This window comes from Solea senegalensis, unplaced genomic scaffold (assembly GCF_019176455.1).
Source record: "Solea senegalensis isolate Sse05_10M unplaced genomic scaffold, IFAPA_SoseM_1 scf7180000017784, whole genome shotgun sequence".
NCBI classification, from domain to species: domain Eukaryota; kingdom Metazoa; phylum Chordata; class Actinopteri; order Pleuronectiformes; family Soleidae; genus Solea; species Solea senegalensis.
The window spans coordinates 20850-46650 of NW_025322521.1; the positions used below are offsets into that span (position 1 = coordinate 20850).

At 40.0% G+C, this 25801-nt stretch overlaps 1 protein-coding gene across 1 annotated transcript; it reads right to left on the minus strand.

The window, feature by feature from the left end:
• Positions 1-736: 736 nt before the first annotated feature.
• LOC122764932 (potassium channel subfamily K member 2-like) lies at positions 737-23032 on the minus strand. The gene is made up of 7 exons (XM_044018942.1): positions 22702-23032; positions 20985-21298; positions 14459-14576; positions 9934-10094; positions 6685-6880; positions 5621-5763; positions 737-2874 (listed from the first exon to the last, which is right to left on the minus strand). Coding segments are annotated over exons 1-7 (1290 nt in total). The 5' UTR covers positions 22703-23032; the 3' UTR covers positions 737-2517.
• Positions 23033-25801: the final 2769 nt, after the last annotated feature.

Sequence of the window (25801 nt, forward strand, 5' to 3'; positions counted from 1 at the left end):
CACACGTGTTCATTAATGCACACACACACATTTACTGTAAACACAACACTGCACACGTATCCTGGCATGTGGCCTTGCGTGACCTGACATATCACATCACGCTCCATTGGCAGCACAGCACGTTGTGTGTTGTAAGTCAATGTCACAAACAGCAGCTGTAAAAATGCTATTAATTGCTTTATAGAGCCACAATTTAAAAAAAACAACAAAAAAAAAACCATTGTGCTATTTTTAGGTCTGGTATCTTTTCTCGCTTACTTCGCAACCTCTTTTCAACTCCCGTGTGACTTGATTCCACATGACAGTCGATGACCTTACAGTAGAGGCAGAGCACAACATCAGCAGTGGTCGAAGAAAAGGAAAAATTACACTTTAAGAAGAAGAGCAAACCTGTAATTTACTAACACTTGGCAAATTAAAGCTACTTTTTTTAGTGATATACTGCCTGTTATGCGTTATAATCCAAAACAATCAAATGTGTGGTAACACTTTAGATTAGGGAACACATATTCACTATTAACTAGGTGCTTACTAACATGCATAAATAGCACACTAGCCCTTTATTAATAATTATTAACACGTATTAACACCTTTTTCTACCTCTATTACAACATGAATTAAGATTTTTCCTGATTAAGGTGTTAATATGTGCTTAATAATTACTAATAAAGGTCTGGTATGCTACTTATATACATGTTAGTAAGCACATAGTTAATGGTGAATATGTGTTCCCTAATCTAAAGTGTGACCAAATGTGTAACTATCATTTTATTGCATTTATTTATAAGAATGCATGCAGAAATACAGGGTGCTTAAGATTAATTATAAATCCACTTTATCTTATTGATAATTTAGGATAAAAATATTGTAATTTGAATTTAAATGTATTTTATATTATTTTTGTGATATTTTACCTAATAGATAAAGTTTATCCAATCAATCAAGTTTCTATTCAGTCTGAGTGTACATAGTTATATTAATGGAAAGCCTAATTTATTAGGTGCAACCAGTACGAATCATTATCTGATACTGTTTTATTTGACGTAATAACCCATACTTTCAGACGCATGAAATACTGTCTTGTGAGATACTCTGTATTTTGTATGTACTCTATAATGCTACAAACAGAAAACAGCACTTTTAATTGTATTGTATTCAATGTTACAGAATTTTTGGCATCAAATGCAATCCATCTTTCAAAAATATATTAAATGAGAACACCTCAAATACTGCAGTCTAAATAAATATTTGATATAAGGATTTAGATTGAGATTCTTTCCATTTGCATAATCTTAATCAACACATTCAGATGCAGAGGGGGGTTCAGTAAATTGGTTCCTCGATATCTAAAAGATGTAACTCATAGATATGTAATTATCTTGATAAGTGGGTCAGTGATATGTAGGTTTTTACATTCAGTATTGGCAAGACTTAATGATGCCCACCTTTTATCTGTAGAAATAATATTCCCCAACTCCCAACATCAAGAAAATCAGTCAGGTAAATTTATGCTGCACAGTTCCACAGCTTTCAATGCACTATGTTACCATAGCAGCAAATGCCTTTGTAACTGGAAGAAATTACACCATTTTGATGCATTTTTGAGGACTTGGATTGAGATTCTTTTCATTTGCATTACTTTGGGATGGCACAGATTAGGGTTTGAACAAAGAGTGTGGCACCGCGTGGTTGACATGATAATCCCAGCACGTCAAAAACAAGTAGTGACAAATTAAAATTCACCGGCAGACAGAGAGGTGGCATCTTTTCTCTGTTATTAATGAATGAATTACTCTTTTGTGATGAAAGTCACTTCCTCTTGAAAAGATTCAATGCTGTTTCCAATAAAGATACATCGCACAACATACAGTGTGTCTTCATCACTACTGTGCATGTATGAGATGCCGTTAACGCATCTTCATCTTCGCTGACACAGCACAGAATTCAGTAAGGCACAAGTGGGATATTCCTTGGGGTGAAAAGCTGAATGTCAGTCATGGAGGAAGAAGAATGTCAACATTCATGTCTTCAGTGAGAGCAGATTGTGTGGTGAATGCAAGAAGGCATACAGATTTATACAGTGAGAAGTTTTAAACCTAAAGGAAAAGACACATTCTGAGGGTCCTCTTTATCTGATGCAGATTTCAGGGCCTCTGGTGAGGAGTACATATATGTCTATTGCTTTCTAAGTTTCATGAATGTCTTTATTTCTGTGTTTACAGGCCTTTATGTGGCTTTTATGAGAGGATTGTATCCAGTGTGCCGCTACCTCAAAGATGGGCTTTAATCAAAGTCATGCACAGACAGAAGTTTGTGGAACTCCAGCCTTTTCCAGTCAGAAATATGCTTCTGCTGCTGCTCAGTCACTAGCACAGCTGTCCATCATATCAACATGGATGCTATGACAAGGAGCTGTGTACATGCACAAGAAAGTACAGAGGATGACGACTGATCTGTGTTTGACTCAGTCAGTAAGCACAGAGGTGTGTATTAAGTGTTAATATGTCATGCTCCTCCTCATTTGAGATTTTCGATGATGGCGATCTCCCGCCGGTCAGCGTAGTCTGGGCTGAGGCCATTCAGGTAGAGGCTGCCGTTCCGAGTCAGGGCCCCCGACACAGGACTGAGGGAAAGAGTCAAGTTGGGGTAACTATCCCTGTTCTCACACAGGTTGGCCGACAGCGTCCTCTTGCCAGGGGTCATTTCCTGGTTCATGGATGCATTCACACCTAGCTCGGATGACAGCTTGCGCTTCATGGACGCAGCGCGCTGGAACTTGTCATAGATGTCAACACTGAGCCGCCGCCGGGTCTCTTTGAACTCTGCTGACACATTCGCTGTCCACTCGGCTGCATGAGCCCGAAACTCCCCGACCTGCAGAGAGAAGAATGAATGTTGATGCCTGCAGGCTCATTTAATGTCGTCTGGGCAGCATGGGTGTTATGAAAGCTGGTGCAAGACAATTTTCTGAAAAATAAAACCCAGCGGCTTTAGTTGTGTTGTAGAAAATGATAAATGTAGTACAAAGCATATAGAATGGTGGTATGATGCTGTAACTTGTTTACACTCAAGAAACACATTCATCCATTTTGGGGTATTTATTGTCTGAAACTGAATATAGTAATCATGTGTAAGTTTGTTTAATCACTTTGGTATTTGTAGTCTTAGAAAAAGCCTTTACTTTTGGCAAAGGCCTTTGTGGAGGTGGGTGTGGCTGGCAGCCAGTGTCGAGATGGCTCAGGAAAGCAGTCACAGGTGAGCTGATTGACACAGCTGGTGCCACTTTGTAATCAGGCTCTCCCTTCATATGCAGGGGAAGGGAACACACACACACACACTCTCTGCGCGTGCGAGCAGGAGTGGCAAGACCCAACATGTTAAGAAACACAATGTGTGAATGAAGCATTGAAATCCCGGCTACAGTCAGTTGGGGCACTGCTAAGGAGGGTCTCTCAACAAACACATACACACACACACACATTTTTTGGCAAAAATTCAAAAAATCATCAGAAGGTCTGAGACATGATTTTAGCATGAACTAAAGCAGGGGACCTGAAAAATGTCCCCTGTTGGCATGGAGGTCCCCTGTTGGTTACTGTGTTACAACGCCGAGGTCCACTATTGGACAGGTTAACAAGTACACACACACACACCTTGACAGGGATGTGGGATAATTTAAAAGTACTCCTTATTTTGGAGTCCTCAGACTGAGAGAGACATGCCACTGAGCAAACACTCTAATTATGTGATAGTGTCATAATACAAAGCGTTATTTAACATGTATTTTAAGTGAAGTGTTTCACTGGTCCTATGATGAAGATATTTATATAGCTATGTAGAATTCGGAGATACAAAATTAAACATCAAAGCTGTCCTTAAGTCCTTATGGGCCTTAATATATTAATAAATAATCTGTATTGCACTCAAACCATCTGTTTTTCAGTGTTTTCACTGATGTCAGATATAATAGGTTGATGGGAATAAATCACCTAAATAACCAAGAGCCTAATTAATGGAGTTCAGTCGTGTGAAAATAAATGTCACGTGCATTAATCTGATCGGAGCACTGTTTAACAACTCTTGTCCTTTAGCATTTTTCCAAGTCTCTGCTCTATCAGCAGAGCCCATGAAAGAACGTTCATCTGTTATTTGCAATGCATTTCCCCATCTATTGTAAAGGTCAAGCACATATATGGAGATTTTAAAATAGAATAAAAGTAGGAATTAATACCGGAGCAGAATGTTTTGGGAACTAATTCAGTGAGTTATAGATAAATGTGCTGACCTTTACCTGAAATGGAATACTTTCCCTTCCACTCTGTGTGATTTATCACTTCTGAATGATGGCTGAGTGAAGTGGAAAATAACGGGGGGTTGTTACTTTGTCATGATGAGGGGACGAAGGGTTTAAGCACATGATGTGACAGACAATATTATATAGTATATAATATATTGTATAGTCATATTATTTGGGTTTATAGGCGTTGAAGGAAAAGTTTTACCACGGCAGCAAAAGTTGGAAATACACAACAAATCACAGAATTTCCTCACTTTTATATTTCATTGTACTTGTCTCTGTTCCATTTTGTCAAATGACAGTCTGAAAGATACAGAGAGCACAAAAACAAATACAACCAGCAGACTTCTTGATGACAAGGCTGTATTACTAATGCAATAAGACTCACGGTTCAAAATCCAGCTGTCAGTCCCAGCCTCGTGTCTCACTGTAAATCTGTTTCTTTAATTCATACTAAATTCAATATCAAGACCTGCATTTTTGTTCACTTGTATTCCTTAATTATACTTTTGGGTTGACCGCAACAAATCTGTGTTTTAATCCAGTCATGTTTGGAGAGAAACCGACGTAGCGGTTACAGAATGAAGTTCACTGAAGGCACATTTTTAATCTTATAATTTGCAGCACTGGAGCCTTTTGTAAGACAAGTGTGAATGTATTTTGACTGGTTTGACTTGCTGAGGATAAGTAGTTCTGTATCTGCACCGTAGTTTGATACTTGAGTAATGATCATGTGATGTATGCCTGTGTCAAGAGGTTTAGTTGAAGCTGTGGAGCTTGGAGAACACACTAGTAATGGACTGTGCTCCTGAAACCTATAATCTTGTTGTTTTCTACCGATCCAGAATATATTTCAGTAAGTGTCTTTAAATGAAAATCCTGGATGTGAGACATAACAGACCCCAGATAATCCCTTTCTTTTATTTTCACAAACTGTGAAACACTTTGTTGCTTTGTTGGGATCAAATGGTCGATCTTTTCTTTTCGTTCTTTCGGGCAGCACTTCAGTCGTGTAGTAATCAAACCCTCGCCAGATTGTCGGCTGGACACTACTAATCTCACATCGAATGAAAAGAGAAACCCTCTGTGTTTATCAGATTGGCCGGGAACAGTTAGTCTAGACATAAATAATTTGGTCTTGCAGAGAAATTCACATCGATCAGGAAAATTGGATTTCCAGGAGCAAAATGCTCCAGCAACTGATTGTGAAGGTGACCCAGGTTTCTGTAAAAGAAACATTTTTCTCCTTTGTTGTGAGGGGTTTCTTATCTTCCTTCTCTGTCACTTCTAGTGTGACGTATCTCACAGCACAGCGTCACGTACCTCCTCCTTCGTTTTCTTGGAGATGACCCGGAACCAGTCTCCGATCATACTGAGCACAGCCGCAAAGTAAGCGAGGCCCACCAGGATCCAGAACCACACCACGGGTTTATAGTAGTCCAGGTACTCGAGACCCTCTGTCCCACCTACAGGACCGAGATATAAAATACTGTTACATCATTCCAATACGTGTCACTCATCCAAGTTCATTCCTCTGAAAGGAAGAACACGTTCTGAATCAGGGCAGATGAGATAAAACTTTCATTCTGTTTAAGGTGACGGCCTTTATGAATGTCATCATTTTGCCAGTAAAATTCAAACCAATACTTCGTAATAATAGAATAATAGAATAAAAAAGTCTATCTTTATATTCATAGTCATGTGTTCAGGTTCAGCACTATGTTCTGTAGCATTGGCTCAATTCTTGAAATATCAACCCTGTTTGAAAGGACACAGACAGTCACCGCTGCTCACTGCACTGTGACAGAAGCATCCAATACAACAGCAGTGTATGTAACAGGTCCAAAATGATTAATCTACTGTAACTACATGGGTTGGCACAGGTGGTGTAATCTAATCTATAATCATTAGGCCCGCTCAGGAAAATTTAATCCTGCTGCTAAGTGTTTGTGATTTTTGCCATCTGCTTCTCTGTAACCTAGAAACCACATCAGTCAGTGAACTTGTGTTCAATCGCTCTCTCTCTCGCACATGGATCCAGTCCCCTCCCATTCAGACAGACCTCCACCAGGTCAGGCCAATCACAACCATTTATCAACAATGGGGCAGATTTGATATGATGGCGATTATTTACAACATTGTTGCTGTGACGATTTGGTGACGTCTGACTTGGATTTTAGGACATTAAAATCATGGTTTTCTTGCTGAGTGGACATGAAAATCAATATGACTTTCATGTGTGTAACTTAAAGTGTTATTTGCCTCAGATCATTTTAATTATTTAGTCACAGTGATGCACATCGTTGAGTCCGACTGACTATACTGATTATAAAGTGGAATGATAACCCATGAATACAAAGAAAGAAAGAAAGAAAGGAAGTTTCAACCTTTTTCACCGGCAACAAAGTCTCCAAAGCCGATGGTGGTGAGGGTGATGACAACAAAGTAGATGGACTCGAGGGTGCTCCAGCCTTCGATGTGCTTGAAGATAACAGCTGGCAGGGCCACAAAGATGAGGCACCCGAACAGGATGAAAAGCAGCGTGGAGATGACTCGGATCTTCGTTTGGCTGACTTGCCATTTCTGTGGGGAAATAAAAGGATCGTTGAAGTAGAAAAAAAACAGCTTTTTAATTAGTGGGGGGGGGGCATGCTTGAAAGGAATTTAGCAACCAACGGGGGTTCAGAGACTGTGAATACAAACAATATGCTTCCATTGGATTTTGTGGTCTTGTTCAACAAAATATGATCGGTTGTGTAGAAATCTCTGTGTCGCTTCCCTTTTTGTTAACTTGTCAACATGGACTCTTCTTGTTTCTGAAATGAGTCTGATGTTCGCACAATATGACCTTTATACCTGCAACCAGGCACCTACAAGCTGTGAATGACACCAGTGTCCACTCCTACTCTACGTGCTTTCATTTCTCATCTATTTTCCTGGAACTAGTGTTTGAGACCATTAACTATTCAGAAAAATCTTTACCCATGTTATAACACAAGTGAAAAGTAGAAACTCATTTCCTCGTTCAAATGGACTGCTAGTTTCAGGTCTTCTTCAATAGCTTATAATGTCAATTTTGTGAATTATCTTCCAATTTAGAGGGAAAATGGATGAGGGCACACATACTGTAAGTGGACACAGTGTAATAGACACCTGGTATCATCCAATAGGAGCGTGGTTGCAGATGACGTGTGTGAATTTCCTGTGACAAAACCTCAACGTGGCGACAGTTAAATCACAAATCTCAAGGCTCGAAGCGTTGGGTGTTAAGATTCTGATGAGTGACGTCGTGAGCGGTCGCCACTTGGTAACACCTTGTTACACAACAACACCAATCCTTCCTGGGAAAATCTGCCTCAAATACTATGTCACGGGTTATGTCAGAAATATGTTAAGAGACAAATGTAATCCGGGAGACGATATTTCTTAACCTAAAGTAGGTTTGTCGTGTCAGAACTTAATCTCTGGTAGACACGGCTGCCAAGAGAATTACACTTGGAAGCCCACACTGTATTTCTCCCTCTGTGTGATTTATCTTCGCTCTCCTTCACGTTGTGACGATTCACTCTCTGTTCGAGACCTGCTTCGAGAAACACATTTGCTGTTGTCTAACATCTCAATCGTCAGGTTGTCAAAGCTCGGGTGGCGTATCCTCCGCCGTCAGATGGAACGCCCACCCGAGCTGAGGGGGGAAGTGTCACATGACTCGACATATCTCACATTTGCTGCAATGTCAATGGCCTGTGAGATTTTACACATGCAGTTAAAATAGCATACATCCTGACGGCTTCGTCACAGTGACAACCAGTGTGTTCAACTGTAATGGTGAGAATTTTAGTTTCCCACATGCTGCCGTTTTCTCTGCTGACTTTCCACTCGAGGCTTTCAACGGGTTCCCCGCGTCGTGTCTCCTCTCCCCTTCCACTTATGTAAGCTCAAAGCCCGGAGGCTGAGGGGAAGCTGAACAAGCAGACAGACCTCAGATCAGCAAGTCTGTGATGTCCAATGTCACTTCTGCACTGTCCAAAGCATATAAATGCACCAGTATTTCCTTAAAGGACTGATGAGGAGCTTTTTCTTCACGGCACAGCAGCTAATCACTTTCCATAGCTCAGAACAACTTCTCTCGATCGATATCACAGAGCCAGCAACGGAGCAAAAACAAAGTCTTCAGGTTTTTTATTTGGTTTTAATTGGCGTCACAGCTCTTTGCTGCTGTTTCATACTGAAAATAGATACCGAGACTTTGGAATGTGCCACAGAGCTGTAATTGACTGTGAAACTGAAATAAACTAAAGTACAATAATGAAAATGCCTTTAAGATTGTTTTCTTTTATGGCACAGGAGAAACAGGTCTCAGCTCTGAGAGTAAAATGCAAGTGATGAAACTGGATTTGTGTGTGTCCACACCTAAATAACCTTTCAGCATAGGTTGCTTTGGTAACGATACAGGCGTACCCGCGTTAGCGACGTGGCTTTCAAATGCGGATGCAGGGAAAAATGAGGGTGCATCTCGCTTTCCAAGCAATGGAAAAGAGACACGGCGATGAAAGAGAAACTGGTGTGCGTGTATTGTGTACTGTTCGGAGCCGTAGTCACGGCTACACTGTGGAAGTGTGATGTTTTTCTTTATATTTATTATTTATATTTATGTTCAGTGAGGCCAACTACAAACATTCATCTGTTCAGAGTTACTTGGGAATTATAATTGAACATCCACACAAATGTCTTAATGAGCTAAAGAGGCCGTTAAACCGATAAATACTTCACAAACCACGTTTCTGGTAAATTACCAATAAAGAAACCCAGGCTCCATTTTTCCCACGGGAAAACAATCATTTTGGTGCATTTTTAGTGTGGCGGCTGCTCGACTACCACTGTTCCTGTCAGATTGCCTCCATATTGATTGTGCACAGCTTGTTTGATTACTTGGCTCGAGAGGAGAAACCTCATCACCAACCATCCGGCAGACTGGCCTACAAAGTCCACTTAGACCAGCCATGAGACATGGACTATGTTCTTGTATGTGATCAGACATCACTGTAACATGGAATGTGGATAATAGGCTTAAAAGCATTATTTCAGAGAGGTTTACTGATTTGTGTGTGTGTGTGTGTGTGTGTGTGTGTGTGTATGTGTGTATGCTGTTGTTTCTTCATTCCACAGCTATAAACAATACATAGGAAGGCACCAGTTCACTGATTCCAGTATATAAGTAGGCAGAAAGAAAAGCTATGGCTCTAACATAACAGTAATGTACCGAGCTAAGCTGTCAATGCAGAAAACAAACTGTCTGCATTATATATTGCAGTCCTGGAGTCTGTTGACATGGCAACCTAAAACTGCCTTTCCTTTCCACACTGTCAAACACCCGGGCGGCTGAAATCTGAGGCGAAAAATGAATCATGTACTTTCTAACGTCACTCTCCTCACATAGCGTTTAGTTTTGTTTACAGTGCAGGCTGTAACCTTTACACTTGGATATTGCAGCCCTTTATGGGATCATCTTCAGCAACACCATTTTACAGCTGCCTTTCCCCCCGCCCCGAGTCAGATAATGAACTTGTAAAATGGTCAAATGAAAACAGCTCATTGCACACACCTGGTGATTCACAGAGGGAAACTTAGCATCTCACCACAATCATCTTCTCCACTCTGGCGATGCCCTTGCCAAAAATCGTCCCCAACTGGTCCCCGACACCAGCCAATAGGAATCCAAACAAAGGAATCCCCAGCAGAGCGTAGATGATGCAGAAGATCCGTCCTCCTTCGGTGTGAGGAGAGATGTTCCCGAATCCTGACAAAGAAATGGATAACCCAAGTAAATAACAGACGGGACTGTGCTTGTTTTACTTTTTATATATTAGACTGTTTCCATGAGACACTCTGCACACTTCTTTCGCATTACTTGTGTATTTTTTATTTATTTTTTGCTAAATAACAGTTTTATGTTCACGAAACAAGTGAAGCAGAGTAATTAGGAGGCAGTGGCCCCTAAAAGCTGGTGAAGTGTGAATGGGTTTAATGTCGGGCTGCAACTAACGATTACCTTTACAAACAATTAATGCGTTCAATGCGTTTTCTTGATTAATCAATATGTTGTTTGGTCCATAAAATGTACGAAAACCCTGAAATGGTGATGTTTAATTAATCAGTCTTAATGATTTCTGTGTAGAAAAGAAAATATTCACATTCAAAAAAATCTGAAATCTTATTTATATTATAAAAACACCACAAACCAATGAACTGATTATAAAAATAATTGATGATTCATTTAGTAATCAGTTAATAAATCAACTCATTGTTGCAGTTTAATGTGCTTTGAGTGTGCAATGCATTTAGCATCAGACTTTATTTATTGCATAAAACCTGTTCATTTAAACAGACAGACAGACAGACAGACAGACGACTTTATTGATCCCTTTGGGAGGTTTCCTTGGGGAAATTAACATGAATAATGAATAAACAGAAGCTTGTTTTGTGTATTTTTATTCACATTTTCCTAATTTTGGTAATATCAGTGAGCATGTGGTGCCGTCTTCTGCCCTTTTTTGGCAAAGAGACGCCACACAGAGGTTTTCTTTTTCCTACAGGTGCAATGTGGTTATATTAGTTCCTCAATATCAGCTCAAAGAAAACTTTGGAGATGAGAAAACTTTAATCCAGAGATTCTCCCAAAAAAAAGCCCAGTTTGTTTTGTGAAATATCATTAGTGAGAGATGAAAGTCTGACTTAGACAATAGTTTATAATCCTCACTGTCAGTCCTGAGCAAAAACATAAATAGAAACAAACATGAGAACAATGAAAAGGCATAGCAAACAGTATGCTGTACGCAGAGTGTGTGCATGCGTGGAAACACACACTAATGTGAGTCCATCACTGCTCTGCGGCCTTTCATCTTCGCTCCAAAACAATAATCATGTGCAGCCAAGCAGATGGGGCTTACTAGAGTCCATATCCTGGTAAACAAAAAACTCCTGCATGACCTGCTCCTACAACATAAACCTGACTGTACATGTTCAACAACAGTTAACTGTTTCATTTCACTTCATTATTACAATCATCTGTCTCGGGAGAGGGAGGGAGGAGCTGCAGGCAGCCATCAAAAGAGAAACCCAGTCTCGCTTGGTGTGGAGTGATACCAAGTGTGAGGAGCATTGTCAATTAAGACGCACATTTCACAGCTACAGTGGCCGTGGTGGATTATTTTTAACACCCTCTGGTTCCCTGCAAAACAGTATTTGATACTGCGTTTGCTTCCAGTAGCTTTTTATTACCAGGAGTTCATTTACCCGGGGAGAAGAATTGAAAATGTGTTGTATTCAGTGTATTCAAATCAGGTTGATGTAGTTGCGCTAGCTCGTTGGCTATTCAGATATACACTCGGTCGTTCCGCTGAACCTCCTCCTCATCAAATACCCTCAAAAGAGCCTGGACCTCATCGTCCACTTGTCCTACGTCCTTTTCTTTTGCTCCATATTTTTTGAAATGACCGATAGCGAAATAATAATAATATAAGTTCTTCTTGTTTAAAGGTCTTGCTTAAAGGTGGGTTGCAGTCACACACACTGGCTTAAAGAGCTGCAAAATGTGTTCCATCAATCAGTGTTCTTCAGCACACAGTTGCTGGTAATGTGAAAAGTCGCTCTTAGTGAGCAGGGACTACTTTCAGTGAAAGTTTGGGGTTGAGGGAAAGTTTCTGCCTGGGTTATTTCAGAGTAAACATGCCGTTTTTTTTTTTTTAAATCCTGGGTAAATGAGAAAAGTTTCTGCGGTGGAAAATGGGCTCATGACAGAATAATCAACTTCTCTTTGAATTCTATGCAAACGTCAGACGTGATTGTTGGTTATTCAATTTATCCAAGAGCATTTGTCTAACTGCATGTGAGCAGCTGTCATGACTTTTGTGTTCGGCCTTTTTCATCACTGCCATCGCAGCTTTTTAGACTTTTAGTTCAACAAAATTGTCAAACATTCACTGCCTTTTTCTTTCTTGCCATGATGCGTGTCAGAAAATATAGTTCTACACACACCACATGACGTGTTGAAATAAAAAGTGAATTATAATGGCACAGATCTGTGGAGAATATGAACAGGAATAAAGCAGCTGCTGAGCCGTAACTCAGGAGTCCCAGATGGAGAAATGCAGCAAGATACTTGTGTAGGTGAAAAGAGATTTAAAGAGAATCAAAGATGTGAGCTTGAGCAAATCAATTTGTGAAGATGTTTTTTTTGTTGACCACCTGAAGCTGAATCGATTAAAGCCAGGAGAATTCAAATCCAGTGATGTCTAGCATGATTGCAGAAATGTTTTCATCTCTGGGCTTTGTTGTACTTTGTACAAAGACCTTTGAAATTGCCTCTCTGATAGGTGATGTTTTCTTTTGCGTAGCAGCAATAGCCCCAAAACATTTTCTACCAATCAGGCAAAAATGATTACCAACAGACGGTAAGAAAAAATGATACGCTATGTACGCTAACAAGCCTTTTTTTTCCATTTGTTTGCAACTTCGCTTTGCGACCCATTTCTTCATGTTTGAAAAAGGCCCGAGCTTATCACAACAGAACATTGCACTTTGGAGGAAAACAACATGAAGCCTTTAGTCAAACATCACCAAATCCCAGCAATCGCACTTGTTGCAAAGGACTGTGAAAAGCAGAAACACTCTCAGGTGAGTGAAGGGAAAACCCACACTCTGCCCACACACAACTGTTTTCACATAAAAGTAGCCAATTATTGTTCTTTTGCACTTTTTGACCAGTTCAGTATTATGTATATGTATGCGAGTATGAATTACATTTATTACATTTTATAAATGGGGGTTTGGGCTGTGACAGGATGGTAGAGATGTGAAATGGAGCTCAGCAGTTCACTTAACAGATGCACCGATTATGTCAAGGTCCCAGTGAAAGAGCAAGATGAGCTGTCAGTGTGTGTGTGAGTGTGAGTGAATGTCTGTATAAGGCTGTGAGGACAACCTCGAATTTATACCTGCCTTGTGGGGACATTTTGACCTTGAGGGGACATTTTGGCTGGACTAAGGTTAGAGTAAGGTACTAGGGAATGCATGGTATCTTAGTGAGTGTCCTCACTGAGAATGCTGTACAAGAATGTGTGCGTGCGTGTGTGTGAGCGGTTTGATTAGTAAGCTCTTACAGCTGGAGGAGACAGGGAGAGTGATTGTGTAAAAAGGAAGTGTGTCACAGAGTCTCATTCTGAATGAACGTGCTGTAGGCATGGACAAATGAAAGGACATTCATTATACAGTAACTGAGTGCAAATGAACATGGTGTCCTAAAAAATTAATTATGCTCTTACAGTGTCGTGGTCTTTCCAGATAAAACTGAGACACGTTGTTGTTGTTATTACACATTTTTGGAATAATTACCCACTGAAATGACGGCCATAAACTGGGAAATATGTTGTGCTATGTTTTAGCTTAAAGGAATACTTCACCGATTTGCATGTGGCTTTGTATTGCTAGAAGTAGCAGTAGTATTTTTAAAACATTGTGCTTCCCTACCTCGGTTTCCCACTGAGTTCTAAAAAAAATCTGTTTATTTGCATTTCGGTGAAAACTAGAAGCTGGCAGGTGGCAGCGAGCACCAGTCACGGGTGGAGAGTTTTGTATTTTTATATTCATTATATATTTATTTGTGTTCTGTCTGCTTTGAGTTTAGACAGTGACACTCTCGCAGGGCAGCAAGTGCAGTGCATGCTGGGAGTTGTTGTTGTTGATCTACATGAGCCAAAATTAAATTTTTATGACTTTCTCGGCCAAGAAAGCACTTGCTTCAAATATTATTTCACATTTCTACTACATAGATGACCCAGTTATAATAGACATTCATCTTTCCAGCGGTGAAATATGCCTTTAAGAAAGGTCAAATGTGAAGGAAAATGGCCAACCATTTTCTAAAACATTAGTGACTTAAGTCCATCCGCAATTATAGTGCAATAAAGCAAGATGATGATTTGCAAGAGTCATTTTGTTATGTTATGCAAAAGCTATTACATGTAATACATCAACATGACAGCGTGCCCCTGCTTTGTACATCAAAAGACAAAAAATAAATCACATTTTTGTAGACGCTGCATGCAAAACAGTTATACAAGGAGATAAGAGAATTGCTCAAGCATCAGATATCACTCTTCTTACCAATTGTGGTGATAACAGTTCCAGCAAAGAAAAACGAGGAGCTGAGGTCCCACAGGCTTGTCTGATTGGAGGAATTTCCGGATGGATTCACACCTGCTCGAACTGCTGAAACCACTTGCTGCAGCAAAGAATAAAGAAGAAGAAAAAGAAAAGACACTAAGCACACATCAGAGGGAGTGTCATGGAAGGATTCAGAGACAGCACAGATAAATATCCAACCAAAAGCAATTGAGAGCCGGGAGGAAACTATGAGGAGCATCTGTCACCTTTTGTGAAACATGAAATAAATCTTTACTTCCCAGTGCTCCTCACATAAAAGCACAGGCTTTACTAGCAGCTAAAATCAGGAACAACAAAGTCACTGATTTAACTCACTTTTAGCCAATCACAGACCACACTGTGATACACACTGTCAGTGTTAAACAATATGCACATTCTGTGTATTCTGTATTTCAGTAATGTGGGCGACAGATAAAGCAAAGACAGTAGCATCATGATTAGTACACTTTGGTCCCATAAGTTTGCATGAGGGAGCTTCACAATGATTCAGGTATATGCAAAATTGAGACATGGCTGTGCACGGGCTACAATAATGTCTAAACACTTTCCTCATGAAAATCATCAAAACATTATTTTGGTCCAGCCCCAGAACGGGAGGCCGACGTGTGAGAGTGTGAGTACGTGGCAGAGAACGACTGTAGGTGTGACACGAGTCTACCTTCCTCAGGTCTTTCAATCTGAGAAGCCCTGAGAAGCAGCAACATGTTTTCCCACTCAGGACCGCGTTTACATGACAGGATGCAAAGAGAGCAGTGAAGCCAGCAGCTGGAGGAAACACACACCACTGCACAGCGTCTCCTCTCACACCCACTGACACCTAAACATAGACGTAAGGAGCTGTGAGGCTCAGAGCCACATCCTGGAAGATGATCCCCCATGACAGAGCTGTGGTGTGTTTGCACTGCAGCATTTTATACAGATTCACTAATGTAATGTCATCATCTGTCTCATACCAATAATTATGACCCCCCTCCCCCCCCCCGACTAAATTTAATGTTGTGTAAACTGCCTATTAATATGTCCAAGCATAACAGCTGCAACTAGATACAGCAAATCTTATATGCCGTGGGCTTCTCCTTCTGTACAAAATGTCAAAAACACTTACATTTGTACAATAAAATATCTAGAAATGAAAGGCTCATTTATCGTACTTGCCGTAGCCAAAAGGTTTCCACCACTCTTTATATCCATAGAAATCCATATTTTTATTGAAGGTAATGGACCGTTTCACCTCCCTGTAAAGCTCAAACACACAGAGGAGCCAGCAGTTCTCACACTAATGAAGCAGCAGTAGGACTGATTACTGATTTTGGCTTCAGAAGGAACCCCATAAGGAAGTTTATGTCATTTTGTTATTTATGGGATTTGGATTAGAGATGGAGTTGTGGTGGCCAAACGGACTAGTCCTCGTCCTACTTTAGTGACGGGAGAGGGAAATAACCGAAACCAGTGTTGCGTGTATGGCGTGACAGTGTGTGTGGCGTCACGCAGTAATTCTATGAAGCCATCAAATGCATTTTGTTGCTGTAATAACATGAGTCAGCTGGAAACATTGCAGCATCAGGTTTTGTCTTCCTCGGCCTGAAATGGAGGAGCCGCTGTCTCAGAATTTCCATACGTGCAGTCCGTGCTTCAATTGAGAGATGGTGAGGGCAATTTTTCATGCTATATAAGCCTTATCTCAACGACAGTGCAGTGAGATTTATTCTCATGAGTGTGGATTCTCAGAATAAATGAAAAAGAAATGTTTAGAGAATCTCTCGGGAAGACGGTGCACTGCCCTGGATATTATTTGAATAAATCGAAGAGGAATGCTGGACTTCAGCTTTCATTCACCTATGAATATGTACATTTTCTTCCACCTGAGACGAATAAAAATGAGCTATTCTAGTATGGTATGCTATTAGTGGGGAGAAACCAAGTTTCATGATCTCTAACGTCTGTATTTGCGATCAATAAACCCTCAGGAGCCGGGAAGTAATAGTGAAATAATGAGGTTCACTATATACAACTGCCTACAGTGCTCCACAACTGGCATAGTCTGCATTTTGTGTGTGTGTACATATACATTTCAGGGTCACAGTAATAGCAGAATGTAATCATTCAGATTATGAACCCGCGACTGTTGTGTGTAGAAAACAAAATGGATGAAATTTAGGCAAAAACATGCACTGATGAAACATGACGTAAATGGTCATTAGGAGGAGAGAGATTTAATTTGTGTGTGTGTCACTTTCAAACAAAGTTTGTGGAGGTTAAGATGCGGAATTTCACTAATTTGTCTTGACATTAATGAGACATCCAAAAGGGAAAAACAAAGGCAGGCAGACACAATGAACATCACACACTAATGTGACCCAGCACTGTCTTTAATCATTTCAAACTGACAATAACGGAGACGGGCACAGTGATAGAAACCCCACATCCACCGCTCATCTGAAAACAGTCATTTAGCAAAACACACAATCAGACAAGCTTGGCTCATTTGGTTCCTTTGTTTCTCAGCCAAAGCAGCCATATTAATTCACTGTTTTGGCACCCAGTTGTAAGCAAACTGATCGCGGCCAGCAGAAATGATAAGGCGAGATAATGCAAGACAACATTCAAAAGTGTGTTTGTATACATAATTAAATGAGTGGAAACCTGCATTGAAACAGGACAGCAAATTCTTTTGAACAGCATTTCATTTTTAGAGCCTAATAGCCTTAAATAAAACATTAAAATGCACTTAAATGCACCGCACACTGGCAAAACGCTCCATTTTTCCTGAGCTGAAATAGTTGATCTTAATTCTGTTCATTTCCCAGTTTGTGTCGGAGGTTCAGGACTGACATTAACATCAAATATCTAATACAGTGACAATAATGAGCTGATTCAGCACAGAGGTCAGTTAGAGGTTTCACTCGTTGCCTTAAAACAAACCCTCAACTGGATGAAAGACATTTACGAGGACAGGGAACAGCTGGCTGTCAAGTTATTTTTGGCTGAGAGAGAGGGTGTTATACATCAGAGGTCATTCAGCACATTCAGTTAGACACTTTCAGGCTCATAATAAAGGGGCATATGCTTATCCCTTACACAGCAGACGATCCATTACACTAATTAGTTTTATCCTATTTTAACTGGTGAATATTGAGCTATTGAAATGGTGCTCATTCACCTTAAACGAGGTGGTGTCACTCATTGTGGATCCATTGTGCATGTGGTAGAAGCTGAGGAAAACTAATCTGTACGAGCGACAACGCAAACACCGGCCAGTAAAACCACAGGCCCCGTTTAAAATTCAACTAAATGGAAAATGGAGAAAAGTTATTTTCAACTGATGTCATTACAATAGCACCAGGCGTCAGTCTATCATGTTACAGTGTTCATTTTAAAGATGATAATGGTACTACCATCTTATTCTGATTTCTATCCAGTTATATAAGGTTGTTCTTCTAAAGGTGACCTAATTGTTGCGTAGATGTTTCCCTGCATTAGTGAAAAGTTGGAAATGAAAATGATCAAAATCTTCTTTCTCATAGAACAATAACATCGGAAACAACCAAGAGGCAACTGGTCCCGACGTCACCCATAACAGGCTCCTATTAGACAATATCAGCTCTCTAAATATCAATCAATATATCAATATCAGCTCTTTCTCTCTAAAATGGGAATAAAGTTCACAAACCTAACATCATGCTCTATTAAAGATGACCTGAAACTACTGAATTATAATGTAAAGTTACTGATGTTGTAAAGCAGGGGTGTCAAACCTGTACCTGTAAAGAACTCCAAATGTTTGTCTCCTTTGTTTTACATTACATCTTTTTACAAAACATGACATTCCTTGAGAAATATAAGTGCAATTTCAACAATATTATGCCTAAATTTACCATTTACGCATCACACTGGATCTATAAAGGTACAAATATTTAGTCACAGGTATCTGGAAGTGAAAAATATTGTATTTGACATAACGATTAGATTGTATTCGTGATGTCAAATTTTAACAAATTCATCCTGTGGGCCGGATAGGACCCTCTGGCGGGCCGGTTCTGGCCCCCGGGCCGTACGTTTGACAACCCCGTCAAGTGAGAAGTTTCCACACAGATCGCTTCAGCTATGAAACCGGAGGATGATGTCCATTTTTATCCATGGGAACAACATTTCATTGCAACCGTCCAATTGTTCCTTGGGCTGATATTGGAACCATCCCTTGAGCCACACTTGCAGCTATTGTTTACCGCCTCCAACTTCATTTATCTTTACCAAGCCAAATGTTTTCATTTGGACTGATTGATACCAAAAGTGAAACAGTAAGAAGAATAAAATAATGATGACCAGCATTGGCATAAGCTGAACAATAATAATAACAACGCATACCTGCAGTATTGTTTGCTATTGTTCTTCACAGAAAACACAACAGTTGTTGTTGTTGTTGTACTTGTAGCCTGTTTTTCAAGAGATAATGGATTTAACAGAGCACGGATTTCCTCTGTCCAGGGATATACAGTCATTAAGTCACTTCTGACAACGGTAATATTAGCTGACAGTCAGTCTATTGGACACTGATCCCAGGACAGAAATCACCACCATCTCTGTACATAAACTGCCATCTGCTATCAGCCTCTCCTCGTCAAAACCACGCCTCTTACGGCACAATTCCTATAATAACAAAGAAGAAAGAGCTTTTTCCTCCAGTCATTCTAGAAAATATATCCAATCACATCTGTTCAGAAAACCAAAAGCTAAAAACATACCAGCTACCTGCAATAGATTCAATTTAAAATCCACTGTATATAAATTTTTGTATTTAATGCTCAATCTGACCAACAGCGTTTCTTCCTATCAAACTCAGATGATGAAAAAGTGCATCATACATTATTTATAGCACATATCTTACACCTAACCGCCAAACCTTCAGCTGATCTGAGGAAGACATAGGTGGGGAAATCTATGGTAATAAACGTATGGAACTTTATTGAGCATAAAGGTGAATAATATGCATTGACTAGAAATGAACACCTGATGCTATAAAGTACATCAAACATACTTACATGCTGACATGTAAACAGGGAGAGATTTGCCCAGGATTTGAAAAATGAATTAACAACAGCTTCTTCATTTTAGTCCAAAAAGCGCCAACACTAACTGTGATAATCAAGCCTTTGTGCTGTAATCACGGTGAATATACGCATTACCTAATAATAAAATGTAATCTGAGAAATTAAAGCACTCGGTAGTGTTGAATTAAGATATTAATCCATATAAATCTAGCGTTAAAGATGAATGTTTAATTCATAAGCAAACTGGGAAAATGTCAGTTAATTACTTGAGCACTGAGAGGGACCTTTGTGGTTGGAACAGAAGTGGTTCAGCTACAATACCATACTTAGCTGGGATAAGCTCCATATTTCAGCTCTTGTCATTTAGAACTGTAATTAACATCACAAGGCAAATTAAATGTCTGAAAGAGTCGTCAAGGATTTGGATCTCTTATGAAACCGGTCTGTCAATGTCTATATAGTCACATATCACATTTTTGCAATCAAAGATTTATGTTGAATGGGTTTCACTTTGCTTTCTAATGATATAGTGTAGATTATAATTGGTCTGTTTGCTTAAATTCCGCACAAGTTACACGTTGCACATTTAGGCTCCACATTATAAGTAAAGCCACTGAAAAATAAATACATAATAAGGCTTTCAGAGATTATGGATTACACGTTTCTCCTTGTATAATATTACAGTTACGTACATATTACATAACTTGGTTACTGTTGCATTAATAAACACTGGGATTCACAGTGCAGGGTCTTGTATTCCAGCAGGAGGTAAGATGTAAAAATCATGGTAATGGAAAATATGGACGTGAAACAACCTCCAGCGGCCACAAATTAATTATGCATAAACTAACAACTCCTTTGGTTGTTTGACTGCTTGTAAAAAAAATCCATCCATCCTCAGGTAAAAACTGGCGGTGCTATACTCCCCGTCTTTGTGTCCAGCAAACTCATAAACACATATGGCGCTTTTTCACTCTACAGTTCAATCATGACTCAGCTTGGCACGGCTTTCCATTAGTGACAGTACCTGGTACCTGGTACTTTTTCTAGTACCTGTTCTGGTGAAGTTCCTAGTCCAATCAAACCAAACAACGCCGAACTGCAGATCAGTTAAAAATCCTGAAAACATACGTTAATCTCCAACATTTAGCAAGGAAATGTCTAAAATCTCAATATTTAACAGAGGAGTCTGGGGTATTTAGCAAGAACACTGCCTAAAGCCGGCGATCATGAGCCGAATCACGACCCGTTCAGCTTCATTTTAGTTCAATGACAGACGGTCGTGCAGAAAGAGCTGAACTAATCTTTTTAATTAACTGATTCTAATGATTCAGCACACTGAAAATAGCTGATTTGTGACCTAATCCTTTGCAAGTAGTCATTTCAAAGGATAAAATGTTGTTGGGACTTTAACCTACCTTCACCAGATCTTCCAGTTCAGAGGAGTTCACACAGGAGTGCATGGCCAGGAAGTCCAGTTTTTCCACGAGAATGGCCAGTTTCTGGGAACTCTCGTGAGGCTGCTCCAGCGCTTTGAACACTGTCGCTCCAATGATGAGGTAGAGCACCACCAGGAAGAAGATGGCTGACACAGTTTTCCACCTCATCACAGTAGTGCGGGTGTCACACTCGTCCTCTGGAGTATTCAGAACCACCGGTTTGGCTGAGAAGGAGAGCCGAGGCTTGGAGTTGTGGGCAGCAGACTTTGGGTCAAGAAGGTCAGGTGCAGCCACTGCAAGGCAGATGTAAATCAGCCACATCATGGACATTGTAAGGTTGCACACTGGAAGGGATTTGTTTCATGTGAAGACAGACAGAGGTAACAGCAACATCGCGCTAGCAAAGCAAAATGGCTGCAAACAGATTAAAGCCGTTATCACAAACATGTGACGCGGTGGTGAATGTTGTCTGTGATTGGACAGTCGTTCAATCCTGTGGAAGTCCTGTGCTGCTGCTGCACACACACAAACACTCCCTCAGCCAGGTCTGATAGTATTTCTTGCCCGAGCCTTAATACTCAATACTAAAACAAAGGTAGAATAATATCATCAACATTGCACAGTGCAGCTTAAAGAAAACGGGTGCACGCTCTATTGTCAGTTAATCAATTTATCTGACTGTTACTGAATGACAGATGATAGTGTCTTTCACTAGGTGGGCTTTCATTCAAATCTTTTGAAAAATAAAAACTTAAAAATAAACCTCTTACTTAAGCCATATTATAGAGAATGATTAAATATGAATGGAGGCAATAAGCATCCGAATGAAGATGCCTTTGACAATGGGCTAAATTATTTAGAGCTTCTGTGATTGCATTTCTTTTTCATAGTAACACATTGTCAGTATAAGTGTCTTTTATCATCTGTATTTTCCCTCCCTCAAATAACAATACTGTATATTGTCAGTTTTCCTGATCCACTTTCTCTAAATATTTGATGACTGAATGCACCTGCTTCTGTGTGTCGTTACTGTGCAGCCAGTTTCTCTCATCATGTGCTTACAGTATTTCCGATCACGAGTCAGTGGAACAGCGCCACCTCACATCGTGTAGTGATGTGCAGCATGTGAGCTCTTTTCTTTTGTTGTCATTATTATTCTTATTATTATGCAACATTAACCTTTCAGCTCTAATGATGGTAATCAATCCAGGCTCCTGGATACTTTATGAATTCAAGTTTGTGTATGCACTGCAATTAAAAGCAAAGACTTCATATAAATGCCAATAAACATCATGTCTATACCTACAGGACTGTAAGTAGGTTCCTTAGTCTAGATTAATGCAATGACTGAATGCAAGCTCATAAAAAATTAAACCGTCTGTCACAATCCCTCTTGAAAACAAGTGGATTACATAATCACCACATGAACTCAAGTATTTCACTGCAAACAACAACTTATGTTAAGGCTCAGTAACATGTGAAACTATACCATGACATAAACATTGCAGAATTGCATAACTCTGGAGGCTTAGTGAGACTCACTTTCATGCAAATCATAACACAGCTGATGTATTATTTAATCCACAAATCCATCAATTAACTCAATGCCAATATGAAAATAGCACATATGGGTAAAATAATGTTGTTGTTTTTTATTATACTGTAAAGATCAATTTCAACTTATTTCCACACTTACTTCTCTACCATCTCTCCTCTGTGTTTTTCCTCATCGAAGGATCCTGGGTTTCTTTTTTGTTCCAAAACAAATCGCAGATAAGGGTTCTCCCTGTTAGAGTGGCTGTTCGTCCCCAGTGCTTCCATCAAGAGTCCTCTCTCCACATGGTTACAGCTGACTGGCCGTTTCTTTCTCTCTGCACTTTAAAATCTCCGGAGAAAATACATCCAGAACATCTCGTTCCCAACACAAGACGCGCTAAGACGGAACTCCAAAGGCACAAGTGCCACAAACTGCCTCCTCCACATCCATCCAGGTGTTTGGAAGCATCGTGCCCCGGTGCGTGCGGCTGCTTCACATGGAGGAACGCAAAGGTTTGGACTCACTGTAGGGGTCAGAAGACGCGCAGCAGAGACACCGTGACACGCTGAATGCTGCACACTCCCACTCATCGTGAGTGGACAGTGCGCTTATGCTATGAGGAGAGAGAGAGAGAGAGTGAGAGAGAGAGAGATGAAATGGAGAATCTGTTCAATAAAAGTCATTTTTTTGTGCATGCTCAAAATCATATTCCAACATTCTTGTTGAAATTGATTTAAAGCTGCACTGTGCAACATGTTTTTAGAGTGACTGCTTAGCAATGCAAATCAACTGCAGATGCATTGCAAAGCAGTCATCTATTATTATTATTTGTCCTTTTTTTTTATGCCAAATTTCACTGCGAAAGTCGCCCCGCAGCTTTGAGAAAACCCCCACATATCCATATCAAAACATGCGGATTGATCGGTAATGGGGTGCCATGACTATTCTCTTCGAGTAACCACGGTGATAAAAATCACAAAAAACTGCAAAGAATTTGCACATACACATGAATGGGAAACGGTCAACCCAGCCCACTTTGGAGCCTCACAGTGTCGTCATACTTTAACATAGAGACGTTGTTGAATCTATAAACAGGTCACAAGACTTGGGACTTTTTTTTCACCTGAATCAACATTTTGATACCTATTAATGTTTTATAAGCAATTGCAGTTTAAATTTTGCACTTTTTTTTAACCTTTTCAGATTTTATAATTAATTGCGCCGTTAGAGTGGCTAACTCTAAATTCTCCTGCCGAGAATTTCCAACCCACACAGACACTTTTTTTTTTACATTTCTATGGCTGTTGTCTAACCCAGCACCTGACGACATTGGCAGCAACAAGAAGACATGATCAAAATAATTTTGTAATTATTATGTTATTATTCATGAATAGAGAAAAATGTCAGTATTTGAATGCTGTGTCCTTCCTCCCTGAAAATGGGCTCTGCCCAGCCGTACAATCAGACCTGACTGAGGGAGCATTTGTATGTATACACCAGCAATGCAGGGGCAAGAAGTGTTTATCTAATAAACTGCTTTTCATGAAAAGTAGAATTCACGAGCATTTTTTATGTCTCTAAATTGTTACTGGGATGGCACAGTGGGAAAAGAAGTGGTTAGCACTGTTGCCTCACAGCATGAATGTCCAGAGTTTGCACCCTGGTTCCTTTCTGTATTGAGTTTTTCTCTGCTTATGGTAGTGTTATGCTACTGTCAGTCAATCTGGAGATTCTCAGTGTCTGTCCACTGCTCTTAGTCCTAGGACAAATTTTCCCCCACGGGGATTAACAAAGTCACCTTAACTTTAACCTCCATCTGTCTTAACAAAAACAAATCACTTCCTGTGCAGCTTGGGAATGTCACCGGTCAACACGGGACCTAAACATCCCCTATACTGACAAAGTCATGTGGAGCACAAATATAACAAATATTTATGCAAAAGTTATGCACTTCAGTTTTAACACCTTAGGAAACAGTGCTGAGGATGTGTCCGAGATAGAAAAAGTGAATTCTGAAAGCACTTGAAGAAACATTTCAAATGTGAAACATTTCAGAGCTAAACAAAATGAAATGAAAATGAAATCTGTTGGTACTTGCTCTTGGCAACAAAGAGGCTTCTTGTGCAGGATGTGCAGAACATTAGAGTTGCCTCTGCCTTCTCTACAGTGGTGCAAAACAAATCAGCCTGAAGCTACATCGCGGTGATACATCATGAAAAACCACCCGTGTTGTTAGCGTCATTATCCAAGAAGCTGTATGCCCCGCCCACTGCTGCGCTTCACCACAGTATAATCGTCTTTGTATCAGAGCCTGGATGTTGTCTGATTTAAACCTTGAGCTGTTTTCTTCTTCTTCTTTTTTTTGTTGTTGCTGCTGGCACAATCATATGAACTGGTGACATCCCAGTTACAGGGACACCTCACATCCAGGCAACAGCTAATCAGTTAGTGGATGCACACGTCAAGCTTTGCATGGGCTACATGTCCTGAAGGGCAGCTGTCAGTGCCTTAATTAAATTCAGCTGAATTAGTGAATCACACAGTGAGACTTATCATTCACTTGACATGCAGGTGTGACCTGGAACATGCGTTTTTCAGTCATTTGATAGTGAGCTGCTGTGGAGCTCCTTTCTGTGTCCTTCTGCATGTGTCCTTCTAATGATGTCCCCCAACAACAATATGGATCACATTTGCATGAGCTGCACTACTGCTAATTGAATTGTGAGTCTTGAACATCTGTGGTGTTTGTCTTTAGTGTTCTGGCAGATAAACGTACATACATAGAGAGAGAGAGAAATCATTTATTCTTTATTTAACTATAAAGGATAATAAAAGCAACACCGCACAAACTCCATTTTGCTGAATTTTCAGCTTTGCAGTGATTTTGCAGTGATAGTGAAAGTCCATTCTGCAAAGGAAAGATAGAGAAGATACATAAACAAAGATTTATTTATGCAGTAAAGGTATTTCAGTTTTTAGCTGGTGGACAAAGGGTTGCTTCATACTAAAGAAATAAGTTAAGTTTGCCTGTACTTTTCTTTTTCTTCACCTCAGTCTGTGCTTTTCCCGTCCATCTCTTCACTTCTTCTATTCTGAACTAATAAAATTAGATGACAGATTAAGTTGAAGTCATGTCCGGGGCTTCTGCTCCTCGCCAGGTGATGCAGAATTTATATAACAATGATGAATTATTTCTGTGGTCAGCATCAAGTCTTTGATTCACTTGTTTCTGAATTCTCTTTATTCTTTTTATGGACAG

Bases quoted from the DNA above. Each gene is read 5' to 3' on its own strand.
- LOC122764932 (XM_044018942.1), bottom strand. The intron at 10,095-14,458 runs GTAAGAAGAGTG...TTTCTTTGTCAG, and splicing joins AACTGTTATCACCACAATTG to GATTCGGGAACATCTCTCCT. The intron at 6,881-9,933 runs GTGAGATGCTAA...ATTTCCCCACAG, and splicing joins GAGTGGAGAAGATGATTGTG to AAATGGCAAGTCAGCCAAAC.